The sequence below is a fragment of the Panicum hallii genome, chromosome 1, assembly GCF_002211085.1.
Source record: "Panicum hallii strain FIL2 chromosome 1, PHallii_v3.1, whole genome shotgun sequence".
NCBI classification, from domain to species: domain Eukaryota; kingdom Viridiplantae; phylum Streptophyta; class Magnoliopsida; order Poales; family Poaceae; genus Panicum; species Panicum hallii.
In genome coordinates this window covers 55,077,168-55,098,178 of record NC_038042.1, presented here as the reverse complement: position 1 = coordinate 55,098,178, position 21,011 = coordinate 55,077,168, and the positions used below count along the sequence as shown (strand labels likewise).

The following is a 21,011-nucleotide window of genomic DNA, read 5'->3' as shown; positions in this document are numbered from 1 at the left end:
CGGCGAGCAGCGCGCGGCGGGCGGCGCGCGGCGGGTGGTGGGCTGCGGGTGGCGCGCAGCGGTCAAATAAGGAAGTTGCAGTTTTGCAGGGCCATAGAAGGAAGCGTGATTTGTTTGAGAGCCTTGTAGGGGATTTCCTCCAAGGGTATGGTTTTTTCACAGTCACTTAACTGGGATTTAACTGCAACGGGAGGGCCATGGAAGGGAATGAAAATAAAAAGAAGGTCACAGAAAGGCGTCTCAGTTTTCCAGGGCCACAGGGCCATAGAAGGAAGTGTCATTTACTTGAGGGTCTTCCAGGGAAGTTGACAGCAGCTCCTGGTTCCAATGTCGTTTGGTCCATTCGTGCTGATGGCTCAACCTTTCTTTTGGAAAAGCATGGCTCAACTTTGAATGATTGATCTTTAGCACGAAATCGCCACACATGCATTTTTATGCATTTTTAAAAAAATTTCAAATCGGCACCCTTTTTCGAATTTATTTTTTTAACCTTTTTTTAAAGAAAACTCTCCATCTCCAAATGTTAAGTGCTGTGGAGCGTGGGCCAGGCATCTCAAAAAGGTAAGTATGGGCCTTGCGGAAGTTTCTCAAGGAGTCCAGAGGCAACCCGTGACGCGTCGCGCTCGCTCGCCGCCCGCCGCTTGTGTCGGAATTCCCGCTGTCACCGGCGAACTCCGAACACCGGCGCTCTCAGAATCACTGAAAACAGAGAACAAGGAACACAGGGTCTTTGGAGCTGCAAAAATGGCTGCGTTTATCATCTGTAATTGCTGAATAGAAAGGGATTACATGACTCCCTAATCGTGGCCACCAACGGCCCTACATGCGCGGCATGCCGCTGGACTCGGCCGTGCCATCCCACAGCCACGCACCACACCGCGCACTAACCCTGATCTTCAGGACGCGCTTGCATGCCCTGAGCTCCTACAGACCCGCTCAACCCATCTACAGGTTGACTTATTCAGCTAAGCCACACACACATGCATCAGGTTTACACTAACATTCTCCTCCTAAGCCTGATGCTGAAGCTTGATGTTGACAACGCCAATCCGATCGCGCAGTTCCTGAAACTTCACACGAGTGAGTGACTTCGTCATGATGTCTGCGAGCTGATCACCGGTAGAAACCTGCTCCAGACTGATCTTCCCGTCCTCCACACTCTTCCTGATGTAGTGAAATTTAGTCTCTACGTGTTTGCTCCTTTCATGGTGGACGGGGTTTTTAGCCAGATCAATGGCAGACTTGTTGTCTACCCTGAGAGTTGGTACTCCAAGCTTTCCTCCACTCAAATCCTTCAGCAACCGAGCCAGCCAAACTCCCTGACATGCACCATAAGCAGCTGCTATACTCAGCTTCACATGAAGACAATGCCACCACCTTCTGCTTCCCAGAATTCCAGGTGATTGGGCTCTCTCCAAGGCAGTATAGCATCCCACTGGTGCTCTTCCTATCATCAACATCACCAGCATAATCACTATCACATAGCCAATCAGCCGATGATTTCCTCTCTTCCACCTTTTGTAGAACACACCATGTGATCCTCCTTTGGCTTTTCCAGAAACCTGCTCACATAATTGACTGCAAAGGTTATATCAGGCCATGTGTTTATCAGATAGCGGAGTCCTCCCACAAGGCTCCTGTACTCCGTAGCATCCACCAGAGGGCTCTCACTCTCCTTGCTCAGCTTCAGTCTTGGTTCCAAAGGTACTGCACAAGCATTGCAGTTGGACAAGCCACTCCTCTCTACAAGTTTTGCTGCATAAGCAGCTTGTCCAACTCTGATCCCCTCCTCTGTCTGCTGAACCTCGAGACCAAGATAATAAGAAAGTAGTCCTAAATCACTCATCTTGAACTACTTCATCTCAGCCTTGAACTTGTCGATCCCTGAGTGCCCTGTGATGATCAGATCATCAACATACACTCCAACAACGAGTCTTGCCTCTCCTGTTCCACGGGTATACACTCCATGCTCTACCTTGCTCTTCTGGAAACCAAGTGACAGCAGACAGCTATCCAACTTGACATTCCAGGCACTGGGTGCCTGTCGTAGACCGTAGAGTGCCTTCTTGAGCTTCAGAACCATGTGCTCTGCACCTTCTACAACAAATCCTGCAGGCTGCGCTACATACACTTCCTCCTGCAGGTCTCCATTCAGAAACGCGCTCTTCACGTCCATGTGATGAACTTCCCACCCCTCGTGCGCCACCACTGCTAGCAACATCCTCACAGACTCCAGGCGCGCAACAGGGGTAAAAACTTCATCAAAATCGATACCTGGACGTTGCACGTATCCCTTGGCCACCAGGCGCTCCTTGTGCTTGACGATCGTGCCGTGTTCGTCCCTCTTGACTTTGAACACCCACTTCAAGCCGATGGGTTTGTGGCCGGGCAGTAGATCGACGAGACTCCACGTCTTGTTTTCCTCGATTGATTGCATCTCCGCCTCCATTGCTCTTCTCCAGCACTCCTCCTGCTCAGCCTCCTTGAACGTTGTTGGCACCTCTGCTGAGACAAATAGCAGTTCTCCGCCGCCGAGCACCCGTGGCGCCATCCCCGGCGGAGATTCCGGTCCCAGCACGTCATCGAGCCCGCGGAACCATGCTGGAACGTCGTCGTCGTGCTCAGCGTCCAGCATGTCGTCGATATCGCTTGGTGGTGACACGAACTTGATCGGTGCGGATGACGTCACGGGCGCGCGGGGCGTCGTGGGCGTGCTCTGTGTTGCACCCGGCATCGTGGGCGCGCTCTTCGTTGCACCCGGCGTCGTGGGCGCGCTCGGCGTTGCGCCCGGCATCGTGGTCGCAGGCGGGGAGTTCTCAGCTGTAGGGCTCCTCCCTGCTGGCTCACCCCCCACGACCTGCTCGGAGAAGACCAGGCACTCGGCGACGAACTCATCCGCACCGCCGGTCCTGCCTCCTTCACCAGCCACGCCCCAGTCCCACTGGGCATCTTCATCAAACACCGCGTCGCGCGTCACATTCACACACCCATCCACAGGGTTGTACACCCTGTAGGCCTTCGAGCCCGCTTCGTACCCGACGAAAATCATTGGTGTGCTCCGGTCATCCAGCTTATGCCAGGCCTCGTAGGGCGCCTTGCCGTCGAGACTGCGTGTCGGCGACCTGTTGAGGATGTACACCGCCGTGTTGACAGCCTCGCCCCAAAACACCCTTGGGAGTCCCTTCGCCTTGATCATGCTCCTAGCCATGCCCACCATAGTTTGATTTCAGCGCTCCACAACCCCGTTCTGTTGTGGCGAATACGGGGCCGTGAGCTGCCGCTGAACACCTTCTTCCGCGCAGTACGCCCCGAATTCCACCGAGGTAAACTCTCCACCCCGGTCTGTGCGCAAAACTTTGAGCTTGTGTCCCGACTCCAGCTCCGCCGCCGCCTTGAATCGCCGGATCGCCGTCGGGGCTTGGTCCTTGCTCGCGAGAAGACAGAGCCACATGTAGCGGCTCATGTCGTCTACCAGCAGCAAGAAGTAGTGATTGCCGCTCGGTGTCATCGGCGTGATGGGCCCGCAGATGTCCCCGTGCACTAGCTCGAGCACGCCTCCCGCCCTGCGCCGTGCCTGCGCCGGGAACAGGCTCCTCCTCTGCTTCCCGGCCAGGCAGCTGTCGCACAGTTGATCTACATGATCGATGTGCGGCAGTCCCCGTGCCATGTTGCCGCTCTGGAGCTTATGCAGCGCTTGGAAGCTGATGTGCCCGAACCGCTGGTGCCAGCGCCACGCCTCATCCGCTTTCCGCGCCGTCAGACACATCGGGCGCGCGATGTCAAGACGGATGGTGTACAGGCGGCTGGGGGAACGCCGCACCCGAGCAAGAAGACAGCTCTGCTCATCGCGGATCCTCATCACCCCAGCCTTGATGTGGATGTCGTAGCCCTCCTCGTCCAGCTGCCCGACGCTGATGAGGTTGGTGTTGAGGCGCGGGATGAAGTAGACGGCGTTGAGCCGGCGGTGTTCCCCATTCTTTCAGGAGAACACAACTGTCCCGCGCCCCTTGATCTTGACCACCGAGCCGTCCCCGAACCGCACCGTCCCGACGATGCCGCGGTCGAGCTCGAAGAAGATGGCACGCGACCCGGACATGTGGTTGGTCGCGCCCTTGTCGAGGTGCCAGAGCCCACCGTCGTCGGAGCTACCGCCGTCGAACTGCGCGAAGACTTTCTCCTCCACCAGCTCCACTGGGCTCCCATCTTCTGGCCTCTCCGCCACCATCGGCACCGTCGCCGGTGCCGAGTTGACCTGCGCTGCAGTGGGGGAGGGTGAGATCTGAATCGAGCTCACCCTAGTCATCAGCAACGTCACCTCTTCATTCTCCCACTGGGCCAGGTGGGCCGCCTGGTTCTTGGGCTTCGTCGGACACTCCCGAGCCCAGTGGCCCGTCTTCTTGCACCGGTAGCATTGATCCGCCGCCACCTTCTGGCCCGGCCCAGCGTCAGAGCCGCCGTCGGACGGAGCGTGCCGCGCGCGTCCCTGGCGTGCGCCGGACTTCGATCCGCCGGAGGAAGCTATGGCAGAACCAACCTGAATTACACCGGCTCAAGTACGCGAGTCCACTCCAGAGGGCTCCAACGTGCTTCAAACGGTATAATCCCTTGGCCTGTCGGGTAACGTCCCGATTAACCACCGATACACAGGATCAAATAAGGTTACCTCACACGAAGGTGAGTCCAGAGATACATTCACCATCACATTTTACATCACAGGGAATTACATTACAAGGGTTTCCAAAAAGAGGTACGAAGTTTCAGATTCAAGAAAAGATTACATATATTAAAAACTATGGTTTTTAGCAGCGGAAAACATACGCGATGATTACAACTCGTCGATAAGACGCATGTCATGCTAAGCCCGAGCACGATATCGCTCGATATCACCAGTGCTGGCCGGGGACGGATTCCATTCCACGGGCCAACCTTCTGAAAGAGCAAAGGGCCAGGGCAAGGGAAGAGTAGGGTCTTCAAGACATTACCTGCAAAACATATAACTAGCAAGGCTGAGTATTCTAATACTCAGCAAGGCTTACCCGAGATTGGGTATACTTAGCCCATAACTAGACTTATGAAAGCTTATAATGGTTCTGGATTTAGTTTCAGCTGAAAAGCAACAAGAGTAGATCCTTAATTTCAAGTTTTAGCTTTCAGATTCTAGTTAATTATCCATTCTAGGTAAGCACCTATAACTAAGCAAGCATGGTGTAATCTTTGATCAAGCATCATCCTTGATAACCATAATATTGCTCTTGTTACTCTATGTGGTAAAGGGATCAAGCAGTCTCAATCTTCGTGAGAAGCGGATGATTCAGAATCGAATTTTCAACCTTGCAAGGTAAACCTAACTCACACGCTTGGAACATCCAACGATAGTTTCGAAGCAACCGTTTGCCTTTCATTCCGACTCGTGGACAGGTCCACCACAAGCGACTGCAGGAACATACGCACATCACTCGTGCAGGACATACGTCTGTAGCGCGACTACAAAACCCGTATTCCTGGTTGCCCTTGCAACACGTATTTCCCCAATCGAACCAAGTAACCAAAAGAACCAAATACATGTGGTGGGAGGTATGTCCACTCCTCGGGCCGATTGGCTACTAGGCTTACCGCTTACCCATAACTCACGGCATGTGGCTAGTACTTTCCAACGCTTAACCCGCACTACCACACACTGCGACCTTATCAGATTCATCAACACAGACGGGGTATCATCTCGACCATGATACCGTACAAAACTCCCGTCCGGCATCCTTATAGTGGTAATCAGGAATGTAAACATTACAATTCCTATATCGCGCGAGTGACAGGAAATCACCCGACTTCTACCGGCCCTATTAGCAGAGCATCTAGTCGATATGACCTCAAGTGCAATACATTGGTTCCTAGGATTTATGCATCTAGGGTTTCAAGCAATTCCTAAGAACTTAATGCATAGAATACATAAATAGATATAAATTGCAGTGTAATAAAATAATAGGTTATGTCCGGGGCTTGCCTTTACTGGTGGGGCTGGGGTTAGTCAAGTTAATAACGTCCGAACTTTGATTCGGGCCTTCCGAGAGTTCCTTGACGAAGTTCTTGAGGTCTTCAGAACAACCTTCTTCTGGTTCCAGGATCTGTAAGAATTTCCACGGCTTGGTCCACGATCAGCTGATAATCACCTCCAGCGAGAATAGTCGGATCTATATGATATGCAAAAATATAGAATTAAGGGATGCATAGTCTTTTTATTTTATTTCACAATACGTTGCAGTCCAAAATATTAACACCCAAGAATTCATGGTGCAAAAGAAACTTAAATTTTGAATCATAACTATTCAACTTACGACTATAACATTAATTTAATTGGAAACAGGAATTAAAATACTTAAATTTAAATTTAAGATTGAAAGTAAACCCTAAATAATTAGGGTTATAAAGTTTTGAAAACTTAAACACAGATCAATTGCATATTTAAAAATTTTGATCAAAAGATTTAATTAAATAAGCTTTACTGAAAAGGCTTTAGCTAATTTTTATATAAAACAAATGGAATTGATTAATCTTATAAGAATTGAATTATAAACAAGATTAGGTTTAAAAAGTCCACATTATTACATACTTGATCTATGGAGATTGTATATTACAAATCATGATCACCAAGTTAACATGTAGGAATAGAATTTGGAACTATGAATACTATACTCTTATGTCAAATATTTAACATAGGTTCAAAAGTATTTGGTTTCACATCAAACCCACTTAATAGAAATTGTAGAGTTCAAAACCTAGTTTCAAACAAAACTGGTTTTGTAATTTTTGAAATTTCCTACAATTTTCTATTGAATTTACAAGTCAAAAATATCACCCACATGAAATAACAAACATCCCTTCACTTCTATTTTAAACACAGCACAAACCATCTACTTTCATAACATGGTCACAAAACAAAAGTGATAGGGTTTAAAATGAGGATTCAAATCCAACTGGTTTCACATTTTTTTGAATTTTCTACGATTTTCTAGGAGTTTTCAAAGTCCAGCACCTAGGAAAAGGGAAAGAAACCAAGATTTTTCATTTAGACCCTTGGAAAGAGTTCAATCTTCGTGAACAGGTCCCTCTGCCATGGATGGCCGGTGGAGCTCGGTTCCATCTCGAATTCCGGCGATGTAGCGATTAATTAACAAGAGGAATAGGATGGGGAGAAAGAGGGCACCCGGGCGCACCTAATGGTGTTCTTGGGAGGAGGAAGAACGGCCGGAGGTGGGCCGCCGGCGAGAGGCAGAAGCCGCGACGGCACGGTGGCGCGGGGGAACTGGGTTGCAGCGTGGAAGGGGTGCAACGGAGTGGGGGAACGGCTTCTATAGGTCCCGGGGGTGCTATTTATAGGAAAGGGAAGGGGAGAGAGGGGCGCACGGCCGGGGAACGACAACGGCATGGAGGAGGCGGTACTGGTGGCGCCCAGGCGGCCGGTGGCGCGCGTGTGGCAGAGCAGGGAGGGGCCACGGAGGCGGGCTAAGGCGGCGGGCAGGGCTAGGGGCGGCGCACGAGGGTGAGAGGGCAGGGGGGCTGCACTACAGTGACTGGAGACCGAGGAATGGCGGCGGCGCAGTAAAAATAGAGGAGCAGAGGAAAAACGGCCAGAGGTAGAAGAAAGGTAGGAGAGCGCCAAGGACCTGTTTGCAATTTGTAAAAACTTCAAGGGCCCAGAAGTAAAACTAAATTTCCCACTGATACAGGGCTCTAATGGAGAAATGACCAAAATGAAAGTTGTACAACTTTTCAAGCTCTACAACTTTACTTTAGGGTTTGAACTCCAAAACTCGTGGTATGCAACTTTATTTTGAAACTTTGGACTATCTTTAAGTTTTATAAGATTTCGTCCTTGCTACATATTTACACACAAAATTTTGGGCCTTAATGCAAGTTTCCAGGTAAGTCATGATTACTTGCATTCTTATAATTTGGCCCCTAGTAACTTTTGAAAATTACTTTTGTAACTCATGCATTTTGCACAAAAGGACTCGTATTTTTATAAAATTACACATAGGGTCTTATTGCTACAAATACAGCCAACCTTATACAAATCAACACATACATTACATTTCATGCATATTATGGTACAATTTGACACCTAGGGTGTCACAGAAGCCTCCCCCTTCTGCTGCCGTGCCTGCGCTTCCCACTGCTCTCGCGTGAGATACAGCTTGCCGTTGGCCCGCGGCGGCGGTGCTTCATCATCCTCGGCGTCTGCCTCCTGCGCCGCGCGCAGCCGCCCGCTGGCGTCTTCCAGCGTCAGCGTGGCGAGGTCCGTCGAGACTTGAATCGCGATGGCCACCTGGCGCAAGGACTTGGGGACGACGCGGAGGAGCTTCTCCACCATCCTCCGTCGCGAAACCGTCTCACCTACGGTCTCGAGCTCGGCGGTGAGGTTCTGCAGACGGATCGTGAAATCATCGACGCTTTCGCCGGCGATGAACTTGATGTTCTCGAACTCGCGGAGGAGGCGCTGCGCCTCCGTCTTCTGGACCTGGTCGCTGCCGATGCGCCTGGCCTTCACTGCGTTCCACGCCTCCAGCGTGGAGTCCTTAGCCGCCAGGGCCGCCACCATCTCCGGTGGTACGGCGCTGGTGATCGCGTCGAGCGCCATGCGGTCCTTCTGGAACGAGACGCCGCCGGGCTCTATTACCTCCCACAGGTTGCGAGCCTGCATCTTCACCTTCATCACCAACGCCCAGTGAGTGTAGTTGGTCTTCGTGAGCTTCGGCCAATTTGGCGCAACGTCGACGATCTCCCGCACAACACGCACGGTCTCACCGCTCCCGCCGGTGCCGTCACCCTTGCCTGGTTTCTTCGGCGACCCGGAAAGGGTCTCGACCTTCTGCTTGTCCCCATCACCCACCATGAGCGCCCAGCGGATCGCCGGAGCACGATGCCAGCGGCAGTACCTCACCACGATCCATTCCCTCGGCTCCTCCTCCCGGCTCTAATGCCAAATGTCGGAATTCCGGCTGTCACCGGCGAACTCCGAACACCAGCGCTCTCAGAATCACTGAAAACAGAGAACAAGGAACACAGGGTCTTTGGAGCTGCAAAAATGGCTGCGTTTATCATCTGTAATTGCTGAATAGAAAGGGATTACATGACTCCCTAATCGTGGCCACCAACGGCCCTACATGCGCGGCATGCCGCTGGACTCGGCCGTGCCATCCCACAGCCACGCACCACACCGCGCACTAACCCTGATCTCCAGGACGCGCTTGCATGCCCTGAGCTCCTACAGACCCGCTCAACCCATCTACAGGTTGAGCCACACACACACATGCATCAGGTTTACACTAACAGCCTGCTGCTGCGCGGCCATCTGGTAGCTTCTGCAAATCCCAATTCCAAATCACCCGTAGCAATCGAACGCCACCCCGAAAAATAACACAGCATGAACTGCTTGAGGAACTCGCGCTCCGTCCTCTCGCGACTCCTCCGCCACAGGCCCCACGTAGCCGCGCCGCCGGCTCCGCCGCCGGCGCCGCAGTCTCCAGCATCCCGGTACTACTCTTTCTACGCCTCTCGCGTTCTCCGCAGCAAGCCCGCCGTCTCCCCACCACCGCCGCCGCCGCCGCAGTTGCCCGGCCCTAGGCACTACTACACCTCCGGGCGGCAGGAGCTCATCCACTTCACCCGCCGCCGCGGCGGGTCCCGGTGGTACCACGACCAGCGGAAGCTCACCGCGGCGGTCTTCATCACCGGGGGCGGGGCGGTCGCCTTCTACTTCGGCCACCTCGAGGCCGTGCCCTACACCAACCGCTCCCACTTCATCATCTTCTCGCCCAAGCTCGATCGCCAGCTCGGCGAGTCCCTGTTCCCCGAATTCAAGAAGGAGTTCGGGCCCAAGATCCTGCCCCCGCTCCACCCCGACAGCATCCGCGTCCGCCTCATCGCCTCGGAGATCGTCCGCGCCGTGCACCGTGGCCTCGCCGGCCACCAGCGCTACGACGCCTCGTATGGGTATGGCGATATCTCCGACGACCACACCATCAAGAATCGCGATGCCGACGCTACTGCCGCGATGCTTGGTGGGTCCCCTCGCAAGAACGCGACGGCGGCTGCTGCGGCCCAGCGAGACGACGAGGTTCTGGATGACAGGTGGGTCACTGAGAGCCGGAACCGTGGTAAGGGGAAGGGGGCGCAGCCGCAGACGAGTCACCTTGACGGGGTCAATTGGGAGGTGATCGTTGTCAGAGACGACGACGTCAATGCAATGTGCCTGCCCGGTGGCAAGATTGTAGTCTTCACTGGGCTGCTTGACCAATTCAGGGCGGATGCTGAGGTTGCCACTGTGCTTGGGCATGAGGTATGATTCCTGGATTCCAGGCTCATTGTGATTTTGGATGATCACAGAGACGCAGAGGATTGGAACTAATGTTGCAGGCCATTTTTGTAGGTTGGGCACGTCATTGCAAGGCACACCGCAGAGCGGATCACAAAGAACATGTGGTGGGCAATCCTGCGGATTGTCGTCCTGCAGGTTATCTACATGCCCGACCTGATAAATGCAATGTCAAAATTACTCCTTAGACTGCCCTTCTCACGGAGGTATGCCTTCCGCGTTTCATCTTGCTCATTGTGATGCACATTCTGCATAAGCTGCAATGTCACTAGATGAGGTATTCACAATCTCCTGAGAGTCAGTAAAACGCAAAATTGAGTTTTATAAGTAGATCTCAATATGTGGCATGCCTTAGGGTCTAAACTCCTTAGAGTAGACACACAAAAACTAATTGCGGCCATCTTATTCTGTCAGTTCATTGTATGACTGGTCAATTAGCGTCTAGACAAATGTATCAGAAACTTCACGAAGTCCTGTTATTGTTACCGACATCAGCTGTGTAGATACAATAGTCAGATTAGTATCAGTTGCCACTTGACATGGCTGATGTTTTAAATTTTCAAGAACAGTGTAAACCGTAACCGTGGTTTGTCAAGCATGGCTTTTTATGGATTGGCAGAGGGCATAGCACATCAAAATTTTCAGATGCATTTTTCCTGGTCCTAGATACACATACTATTTATGTTTCTAAGAACTACCAGTCTTGTTATTAGTATAACTCCTTGTGCTTGACACTTACAAATGAGTTCATGACTGCTAATTGTTGCCCCAAGCAGGATGTTGGAGAGAAGCCCATCCCTCAGTTTCACTTCTTTTTATGGATACTCCGTATTGTGTTTTCACACAAATCCTCTTAACGTGTGCCTTCCCTTTTTATTTTGGAACGTAGTTTCAGTACGCCTGCCAGTACTCAGGTGCTTGCATTGGCATGGTATTGCTTCCAGCCTAACAAAACTGTCTACAATGATATACTTTTGGCACAACCACTAGGCCTTTATCACATAGGTCTTTATAATATATAGTGTGACAGGTGAATTGTCCATAAATCTTTTCTTATTGCTCATCGCTTTAGAAATTTTTGAAGGATGCGAAAATTGGCCATTTGAAAGATGGGACTAGTAAAGATCCAACCTAGGTGTTTTTTTTAATTAAGAAGAACTAGGCTCCCAAATTCAAGTTGAAGATGGTTGGGACGCACAGCCACACCTTTCAAACCGACCAGTTGCACTAGCCTCACTTCCTAAGATGGAACGAGTCTATAGTTGCGAATTGAGATGCATGGCATTTATTAATAACAGCAATAGGTTGGCCCTGTTTACTTAAGGTTATGATCAGTGATCATGTCATACGATCAGTGACCATGCTAAGTTCATCATGTTCCACTTTAAGCATCGGTGAATTGGAATCTTTGTGAGAGGAGGCACAACATGTCACTGTTAATAAATGATTTTGACCTCTCCATCCTTTAGTAAATGAGGAAGTCATTTGCAGAAGTAAATTTTAGATGATGTGCTTTTTTCATAAATTATGGAACTTAGTCAAAGGACAGTTGCTTCTTTTCGTTTGGTTACTTTTGCAGTTCATCTGTTGCATAGTTTGGTTACCTAAGTACAGCTGATGTGTTGCATCATATGAGTACTGATATGTTTATTGAGGTATCTTGGAACAATGCTTCTTCGTCGCTAGGAGTTAGCCACCTTTTTCCATGTGACTTGCAGGAGCAAGTCCTGTCTATTATCCTCTATTATCCAATCTTCAGTAGAAGCCTTAGTAATTTGTGTCATTTAGAAATAACTGGCCACTAAGGCGGTTGACCTAGTTCCATTAGAAGAGTCAAGTCCTGAGTTTGTCTGCTGTTCATTGATCTACCTTGTTGCTTGTTAGAATCTCTTCTGATCTTGTTTGCTACTCATGTTCCTTTAGGATGGAGTTAGAGGCTGACCACATTGGACTCCTGCTACTTGGTGCTGCTGGTTATGATCCACGAGTAGCCCCGTCAGTCTATGAGAAACTAGGAAAGACAGGAGGAGATTCAGCACTGAAAAATTATCTCTCAACTCATCCTTCGAGTAAGAAGAGAGCGGAGCTTCTCTCGCGAGCTAATGTCATGAACGAGGCACTGGAATTATACAGGGAAGTTAGTGTCGGCCAAAGCACTGGAGGTTCCCTCTAGATTCTGGGATTTACTCCTGCTTGTTTCAAATGCTTGAGAAGGTTGGTCATCCTAGCACCACTAGTGGACAGTGGTGGCCTGTGCCTGGAAGATGAAAGTATCTTTTCTGTCCCTTGCTACTTCAGATGTTGTCTGGCTGAATGGGCCTCCGTTTCAGCCCAAACTGGAGCTTAGCTGCTTTAATTGTGACCAGGAAAAAGGAAACCAAGTTGTCCATAGTGTCAATAATTGTTTGTTGACAGCAGCTCCTGGTCCCAATGTCGTTTGCTCCATTCGTGCTGATGGCTCAACCTTTCTTTTGGAAAAGCATGGCTCAACTTTGAATGATTGATCTTTAGCACGAAATCACCACACATGCATGGTTTTCTTGGAAACTTGGTGTACTTCTGTATTCTGTGTCCGTCCTTTGGTAAACTCTCATGAATTATTTCGTACGCAAATATGACCTCTAGCCAGGATCCCAAATTGCACGGTCATCTGTCAGTGCGTGACAGATGATGTGCGCCCATCCATCGCTCAGCTTTCTTGCCGAGATCACACTCGGCCAGCAAGCCTGCTTCCATCAGCAGCATCTGGATATATTGAGCAGCATCTTTTCTAAAAAGAAATTGGAACTGAGCAACATCTGGTGGCGTCACGATTCATGAATGATAATATCGACCACCCTGATTAGGCTGCACCCTGTTTCTGTCGCTTCCGCCGGAGTTTCTCCCATCAGAGACGCAGATTGCTGCCACACACACAATATACTAATGCTTTCCTTGGAAACAGAGTTGTTTATGGTGAGATTAGCTTTTGGCGTCACGAAGTGGCGCTTGCTGATTCGTTGGTTTCCGCGCCCATCCATGGCGACCGATCGTGCCGGCCAATCAGCCCTTTCCGGCCGCAAAAGGATGGCTGGCCTTCACCGTGCCTTTGGGCCACTGTTCTGCTCGAACCAACTTGCCATGTACTTTGACTCGGCAACCCACAAAAATGTTGTTGGGAGTTGAGACACTGGATAAACAAAGTTCAGTGCTGAGACGTGCGAGGATGAGATACGGGATGTTTCAGACTTTCAGGGTGCTGTGGGTAACCCAGATACTGTCACGGTTTGACCAGGCAGAGAGAGGGGGAGATTAGGGAGAAAACGATGGCGTCGCCATCCAAGCCGAGCAGTGAAGCTTTGCCCGTACAATTTGTCGCCGGAGTTGGTGAGGATGCTGGGTAAGTGCAAGTGCTAGTGCCCACGGGTCAACTTTGTAAATCGGCGTCAAGAAAGACCACCCATCCGAGAGTGGTTGGGTTGTTGAGAGCTCGAGACGATAACATGCTGGTTTGCTGGCGCCGCACGCTGCTCGTACTGTTCTGCTAGATGATCCGATCGTACTGTTGAGAGAGTGGCGGTCATGGATGGAGCAGTGACTGGTACAGTCCGGTTGCTCCTATAGCAGCATCTTGGCCAGGCCTGATGCCCTGATCCCAGAGGAAAATTCGGGTCCCTCGATGTGACCTCGTGGGACAGCGGCATCCTTGTGGGAGCGATAGGAATCGCGCTCAACTGCTCATCGCGACCCCTGATGGAATCGTGCTCGATCAGCGCGATCTCTGATAGATTCTCGTGCCCTCCACCTCTCCCGTCCGTGCAAGAAGACAAGCATCAAGCTGTGCCGTGACCCATCCTCTCCCTCCCTCTCCACCAACCGATCAAAATTTAAGAGCGATAAGCTCGTCGCCGGAAAATCCAGCAGCTAGAGCTCCGTGTTAAATGGCCGGTGGTGCTGAATTTTTGGGGAGAAGAAGACAAGCCGCCCGTTCAGAATCTGACCTGAAACAAACTGCTTTAATCGGCGGCGGCAGTGCGCCCACGCACCGCCCGCACTCGCCACAGAAATGATTTGATTCCTCATCGCGTCAGAAACGGGAGAAAGCCGTGGCCATTGGAGGCGCAGCAAAGCAAGCCACTTTTGGGATTGGAATTTACACCCACTCACATTGCCAATGCGTGTAGAAAAAAGGACGAGCACTCGTGATGCAAGTACTGAAGGTACCAGCGCTGCGGTACGGCCATTATTGGAGGAGAGGATTACACAAGTGATCAGAACACCCATGGGAAGTGGAAAGCATCGAAGCAAACAATGTTTTTGTTTTGTTTTCGCACAACCCTTTCACAGATCTAACTAAATGCAGTAGTAGCAGCACCAGCAGCGTATAATCGGACGGAATGGAATGGAACGGAACGGATTCATTGGACAATTGCCGTGCCCAGCTCGGTGCGGTCGCCGGAGGCAGCCATGGCGGCGGCGGCCGCAGCCGGACCGACAGAGGCGAGACGGTGAGCTGGAGGGAGTTCAGGCAGGGGCGCTTCAGGGCTTCCAGATGATGGTGGTCTCGGCGATCATGGAGGTCACCACGTAGGGGTCCATGTTGGACGCCGGCCGGCGGTCCTCGAAGTAGCCCTTGCCGTTCTGCTCCGTCTCCCGGCCCACGCGCACCGACGCGCCACGGTTGGCGACTCCCTGCACGAGACGAACACCCAAACGAAGTTGGCACACGGGTTTCCTTTTCACTTCTCTCGGCGGATTCCGGCACACGCAGGGGAGACGGACGTACCCAGCTGAAGGTGTTGATGTCGGCGGTCTCGTGCCTGCCGGTCAGCCGGCGCTCGTTGCCCTCGCCGTAGGCGGCGATGTGCTCCTTGTGCCGCAGCTTCAGCTTCTCGATCGCGGTCTTGATCACCTCGTACCCGCCATCGTTCCTCATGGACTTGGTGCTGTAGTTCGTGTGGGCGCCGGCACCGTTCCAGTCACCCGGGATGGGCTTCGGGTCGAATGTCACCACCACGCCGGCGATCTCGGTGATCCTCTGTTGAGAAAGGGGGACAGATTAGCGCAAGTGTTGCAAGTCTTGCTTGGTTCATTCAAGAAGATCGTCCAGAATTCGCATCCATACCTCAAGAATGTAGCGAGCAACCCACACCTGGTCACCGGCAGAAATGCCGACGGACGGGCCGACTTGGAACTCCCACTGAAACCAACAAACGAGCGTTTGCCATGGTCAGGAAGATGATAACTTCAGGGTACAGAACAAGTTGGCAAGTGCAGTTGTATTTCACCTGTCCTGGCATGACCTCCCCGTTGATGCCACTGATGTTGATGCCGGCATACAGGCAGGCCTTGTAGTGGGAGTCAACTATATCGCGCCCGAAAGACTTGTCCGCGCCGATACCGCAGTAGTAAGGACCCTAAACACAGAGAATTGGCATCTGTCAAGTGACACTCCAACAAATGTAGGACCAAATCAATGAAGCAACTCTTAAGCAAGCAAACTAATCAAGTGTGATAGTGCACCTGAGGGCCAGGGAAGCCACCAACAGGCCACCCAAGGGGCCAGTTGGTGTCCTTCTGAAGGAGGGTGTACTCCTGTTCAATACCGTACCTGCCATTTGCAAGAACAATCACGGTCAATCATAAGAAGATCGATCATTTTGGCTTTTATGATAAATATCTGGTGGAACTTTGCATACCAGGGCTCCTCAGCGGCAACCTCAGGGTTGCTGAAGATCTTGGCGGCGTTGTGCCTCTTGTTGGTGGGAATTGGCTCGCCAGCTGGGGTGTAGCAATCGCACATGACCTGCAGGTCAAACGAATTCAGTGAACGCCTAAAGGTGGTCCCTATTATTAGAGAGGTTAATGAAATGACCAATCGGATCCCTAAACCATGGTTAGGTACAGTGGGCAATCAGACCTAATTACAAAAAAATATATCTAAGCTCATAACACCAAGTCAACATGTCATACGAATTGCAATTCTGCATACCTAGACAAAGATTCAGAGGTATAAATTGCATCAGGAACATTTAGTGCTGCATCAAGATAATGAACTGTAGCAGTAGGAACTGCATCAGACCTAATTACTTGAGACAGGACGCATTTTGTTCACAGGGATGAACTGATCTGAGTTGGCTCAATGAACTGTAGCAGTATAACACAGCGACATATGGTTCAGGTCACTTGGATGGTAAAAGTGGAAACTTACAAGGATGTTGTTGCCCTTCCTGAATGGGTCCTTGAAGATAGCCTGCGGGCTGCAGGATGGCACATGCCCAAGAGATAAGGATCATCCATGTCTGCTACTACTAAAAACAGAAACGATGCGTGCAAGCATAGCATGCCATGACACTTACTACAGGATGACCTCGCTGTCCTCGCCGGGGGCCTGGCCGGTGCTGGAGCCGTCGTAGTTCCACTTAGGCAGCTTGCTGGGATCGGTCACCGGGCCGGAGAGGGTCTGCGCAGCACGGCAGCACCAACCAGATCAACATGAGTTTTAATGTGCTCAGAAAAGGTCAATAATGGTTTAAAAAATAAAAAAAGGAAAAAAGGCTGTGGTGGTGAGCTGAGCTCCGATATATAAGCCAAAGAACAGCTCATTGGATGACTTCATAGATAAGTGATAAGTGATGAGTCACAACAAACAGTATCCCGGGGTCCTAGTTCTGGGAATCTTTATCTTACCCTGGCCTTGCTCCTGAGATCCATGCCAGATCCACCGATCCTGCAACCGAAAAGGAGCCATGCATTAAGACAGGGTCAAATCGCTAACAAACTGACCAACTGCTCGCCATGCTCCTCGGAGCAGAGCAATCTAAGACGCGCTTAACAACAGTCGGATCAATTAGCGCGTAAAACATAGGATCAGGGAGGCAACAGATCATCTGGCCGTGGCCCGTGGCACACGGAAGCCCTGCGGTGCCGTGAGGGACCAGGTGGCCAGCAGAGACTGCCGCTCTGAAGATCCTTCCCCATAGGACAAACAAGAAACGTACAGCAAGTACTTCGACTGCATCTCTCGTGAAGCATATCCCAAACTGAAGTCAAATATTCATGGGAGAATAAACAGGCAAAAAAAAACGACAGATTTTTATTTAAGTTGAGCAGATAAAAACCAATTGATCACCAAGAGAAAACAGAGAGGTCGCACAGGGTGGCAGAGAAGGGGGAAAATACTGCAACTAATAGTAGCACCGCTTGTGCCGGTGAGGACGAAAAAGAAGGCAAAAATCTGCAATAATCTATCTATGAGAAGCCCCCGTCTCCCAAAACCCCTCCCCAAACGCCCCAAAGATCCTTCGTTCCCACGCGACGGCCGGCAAGAGCCCGTTTCCGGACGCCGAAACGCCATGAAAAGGCGGCCGGCGGCCAGCAAGATTGGTTCTTTCTGACCGACGAGGCAGAGGGGCGTGGCGTGCGGATTAACAAGGAGGACCTTGCCGTACGTACCATATGTACTCGGCGATTATCTTCTCCGTGGTGTCGGAGAGGTTGAGGTTGACGAGGTCGGTGAGGCAGGCCATGGCCGGCGGCACGAGCAGAGGCTGGGGAGGAGGAGGAAGGGGAAGAGGGAGATGAGGTGGTGCGGGATTGAGACGAAGAGATCGGAGGCGAGGAGGGCGGCTATATAATGGCGACGACCAAGGGAGGGATGGGAAACAAGTTGGCGTCCAGCTCCTGCCCTTGATCCCAACAAAATACTTATACTGTACGTTATACACGTACGAATACCGTAGAAAAATCTTAACCTTTCGAGTTCCGCGTATATTCTATTCGGTTATTTCTTCGACGCGGTAGGTGCGGGAAGGGACCACCACGTATGCGAAGCCGTCCACCCTCGAGGCTGGCAAGTGGGACCACGAAGGAAGGGACCACGTGTCATCGAAACGCAGGATCGAAAGCGAAGAGGTTGGTGCGGGGGAAATATTGAATTCTGGGCGGGCAGCTTTATCTCCAGGAGTGGTTGATTTGATTATGAGTTCCGAGCATAGGGGGGTAAAAAGAAATTTGAAAACTTTTCCGATGTCTGGGGATAGTCCAAAAGGGAGCCGGAAATGATTTTAAAATGTTTTTGGGTTCAATCATGCTCCTACCTAAAGCCACCTCATCGGCACCAGCTTTTTTTTTACTGTACCTACCAATGGGATTGAAGATTCGAGGTATCTTCCTGGGGCCAGAGAGGGATCTTCTACCCAGCTGGAGATTGCACAGTGCCTTGATTGTTCTCTGCATGGCCATGCTGCCCTTCAACAGCCAGCTCCAGCCACCATTTCTGACTCCCTCGGGTACTATACCTCACCATGTAGTGAGGTGCTAGTAACGTGGTTATGCCAATTTGGGTACGGCTAATCCTTTCAAAAATTGGAAACAAAATACTTTGCCTTTTCAAATCCTAATTTGGCTTATAAAAAGTAATAAAGGGGGTACTTATCCTTCACAAGAAAAAGGGGAGTACCTATCATAGTCGTTAAAATACACGGTGTTTTCAAACATATATATATATATCAAGCTTGTAAGATTATAACCGCAATAACTTCGACAATAATGATTCCTTCGTTAGTATTCACTGTTTACTATGGATCTTATGACGAGAGCAACCAGATCTGAAGACGCAAAAATAATGTTCAGATTTTTCTAAACATCTAGTCTCACCAGTTTATTAGATTTATAAATATAAGTTAGTACTCCATAAAATAATAGTCACAATGTGCCTATTACTGTGCCATATCCTTAACGCTTAGTAGTTCAAGAATTTTGCAGAGGATAGAGATAACACTGTTTGCAGTAAGACGTGATCTTTGAAATACAACTTGAAGGTTATTACGATTGCATTAGTGGTAAAATAATTGTGTTGCTTGTGTTCCAAGGTATCAACTTTTTTTGGTCGCTATTTTGTGTTATTGCAGTAAGGAAGAAAAGCAAGCAATTTTGTTTCACTTCGCAAGGAAAAGTAGTTTTTTAATGGAAGTGTAAATTGAGCATGGTCCAAAAGTATGAACCCAAGGCACGTGATGCACGCCGGCACATCGATGACAGTACAGGAATACCCGGCTGCTTATTCATCACACCGACGCGTGTGGTGAATGTTGCTGCATCTGTCCATCTCTGATCCTCTGAATCTTCACGCAAATATTAGTTGCTGATTCCGTTTCTGCACTTGCTAAAGTTAGACACCCCCTCTTTTTTTCAGGGGAAATGATGAGGCATTTTTGTCGATTCTTTTCTCACCGCATACAGCCAGCTAACATTAACTGCAGATTCTGTATTTTGAAGTTTACTGAAGAATAGTTTTTTTTGTTTGTTTTAGATCTTGCTTTGGATGCCTTTTAAGCTGTAAGACCATGAAATGCAGAGACATTGCTTCTGGTCACTCGTGTAGTCGTGTGCCTGTGGTACGTCCATTAACCACGTGCGTAAAATGGACGCCCTGACTTTGCAGGCCCAGCCGCCGTGCTGCCCATTACCCAGAAGGACCAGAAAAAAAGCCAGCCCTCCCCGGAAGAGAACCAATCCAAGAGATGGGCACCAACAGTGATCATCATGCGGTTGAATTGTGGTAGTGGACCATGAGTCCAGACTCCAGAGTTACCATAGTTTCATGGAAATTCCCATGTGGATCCTGGATGTCCAAACCTCTCCTCACTGCGAGATTCAGCCGTGCCTGCCGGTCAGTGATGGCATCCGATTCCTTGTCACGGAGAACAACAGACACTCTCACGTTGCATTATTCTTCCTTGTTTTTTTTTTCAGATCGACAACCCATTCAGAGTTTCAGACATTCAGTAGCACGTACGAATAGCACCCGGTTGCCCTGTTTTTTCCCATCGTCCGTGCTCGCTGATTGTATCACAACTCGAATCTCGCTTTTTCCCGGCTGAATCGGAATCAGATCAACTCCCGTCAGTGGCGCCGTGCATTGCATCGATCCCCATTTTCCCCAACACCGATGCGCGGCAATGGGGCATGACTAGACGAAGATGAGCCTCTGATCCCCAGCTTTCTCGGCGGCGATCGATCAGTTCAGGACGTCACCGCCGAACTGAATCTGAATCTGGATCGATGCTGACCGGTTCAGTGATTCCTGAGTCATTTTATTCTTGGGAAGAGCAGGTACCATTTTGCTGACGACATGGAGCTGCTCGCAACTGCGTTCATAGTAAGTAGCACCTCCTTTTTCCGATCCTTCGGTTGCGTCACGATTCGCAACTGGGATTGGGTTAGAGAATTGGTTGGCCTGCGCTGGCCAATGAAGCCCTGGCTCCGTGCAGGGAGCAAAGGAGAGTCCGTTGCGGCGTTGCTTTCTTCCCCTCCGTTTTTTCTTCTTGTGCTCTTCCATCTTCGGTGTTGACGAACTGAAAAAATCTTCTTCTTCTTTTTGTCACGCGGATTTGTCTAGCTGTAGCGTGATGAACCGGATGTGATGGCTCCAAGACCCAACTGAAGACAAACACTTCGACAGGCCAGACAGGTAGATGCGTTGTGGTTTCTGCCCAAATTTACCATCATATCCGTGTAGTCCTTATCATTTATCTGCTCTGGATAAAGCTCCTATGGCCTGTTGATTTCGGTTAAAAGGAAACCTTCGGACGACCGGCAGAAAAAAAAAGAAAATGTGGTGATTCTCGCACGTGTACCGCAGTGAACGCACGCGATC

The 21,011-nt window shown here is 50.4% G+C and overlaps 3 protein-coding genes across 3 annotated transcripts; 1 reads left to right on the top strand and 2 right to left on the bottom strand.

Moving 5' to 3' along the window:
- Nucleotides 1–3,979: 3,979 nt before the first annotated feature.
- On the bottom strand, nt 3,980–9,198 carry LOC112898822. Its single transcript, XM_025967127.1, has 2 exons — nt 8,138–9,198; nt 3,980–4,519 (listed from the first exon to the last, which is right to left on the bottom strand). The coding sequence occupies exons 1-2, from the start codon at nt 8,888–8,890 to the stop codon at nt 3,980–3,982; spliced, it is 1,293 nt and encodes a 430-aa protein (XP_025822912.1). The 5' UTR covers nt 8,891–9,198.
- Nucleotides 9,199–9,230: 32 nt separating this feature from the next.
- On the top strand, nt 9,231–12,919 carry LOC112903442 (mitochondrial metalloendopeptidase OMA1-like). Its single transcript, XM_025972718.1, has 3 exons — nt 9,231–10,336; nt 10,427–10,578; nt 12,296–12,919. The coding sequence occupies exons 1-3, from the start codon at nt 9,422–9,424 to the stop codon at nt 12,543–12,545; spliced, it is 1,317 nt and encodes a 438-aa protein (XP_025828503.1). The 5' UTR covers nt 9,231–9,421; the 3' UTR covers nt 12,546–12,919.
- Nucleotides 12,920–14,554: 1,635 nt separating this feature from the next.
- On the bottom strand, nt 14,555–18,009 carry LOC112888810 (glutamine synthetase cytosolic isozyme 1-1). Its single transcript, XM_025955151.1, has 10 exons — nt 17,807–18,009; nt 17,042–17,081; nt 16,711–16,814; nt 16,563–16,611; nt 16,051–16,157; nt 15,875–15,962; nt 15,640–15,768; nt 15,477–15,551; nt 15,138–15,389; nt 14,555–15,043 (listed from the first exon to the last, which is right to left on the bottom strand). The coding sequence occupies exons 1-10, from the start codon at nt 17,878–17,880 to the stop codon at nt 14,891–14,893; spliced, it is 1,071 nt and encodes a 356-aa protein (XP_025810936.1). The 5' UTR covers nt 17,881–18,009; the 3' UTR covers nt 14,555–14,890.
- Between the last annotated feature and the right edge of the window lie 3,002 nt (nt 18,010–21,011).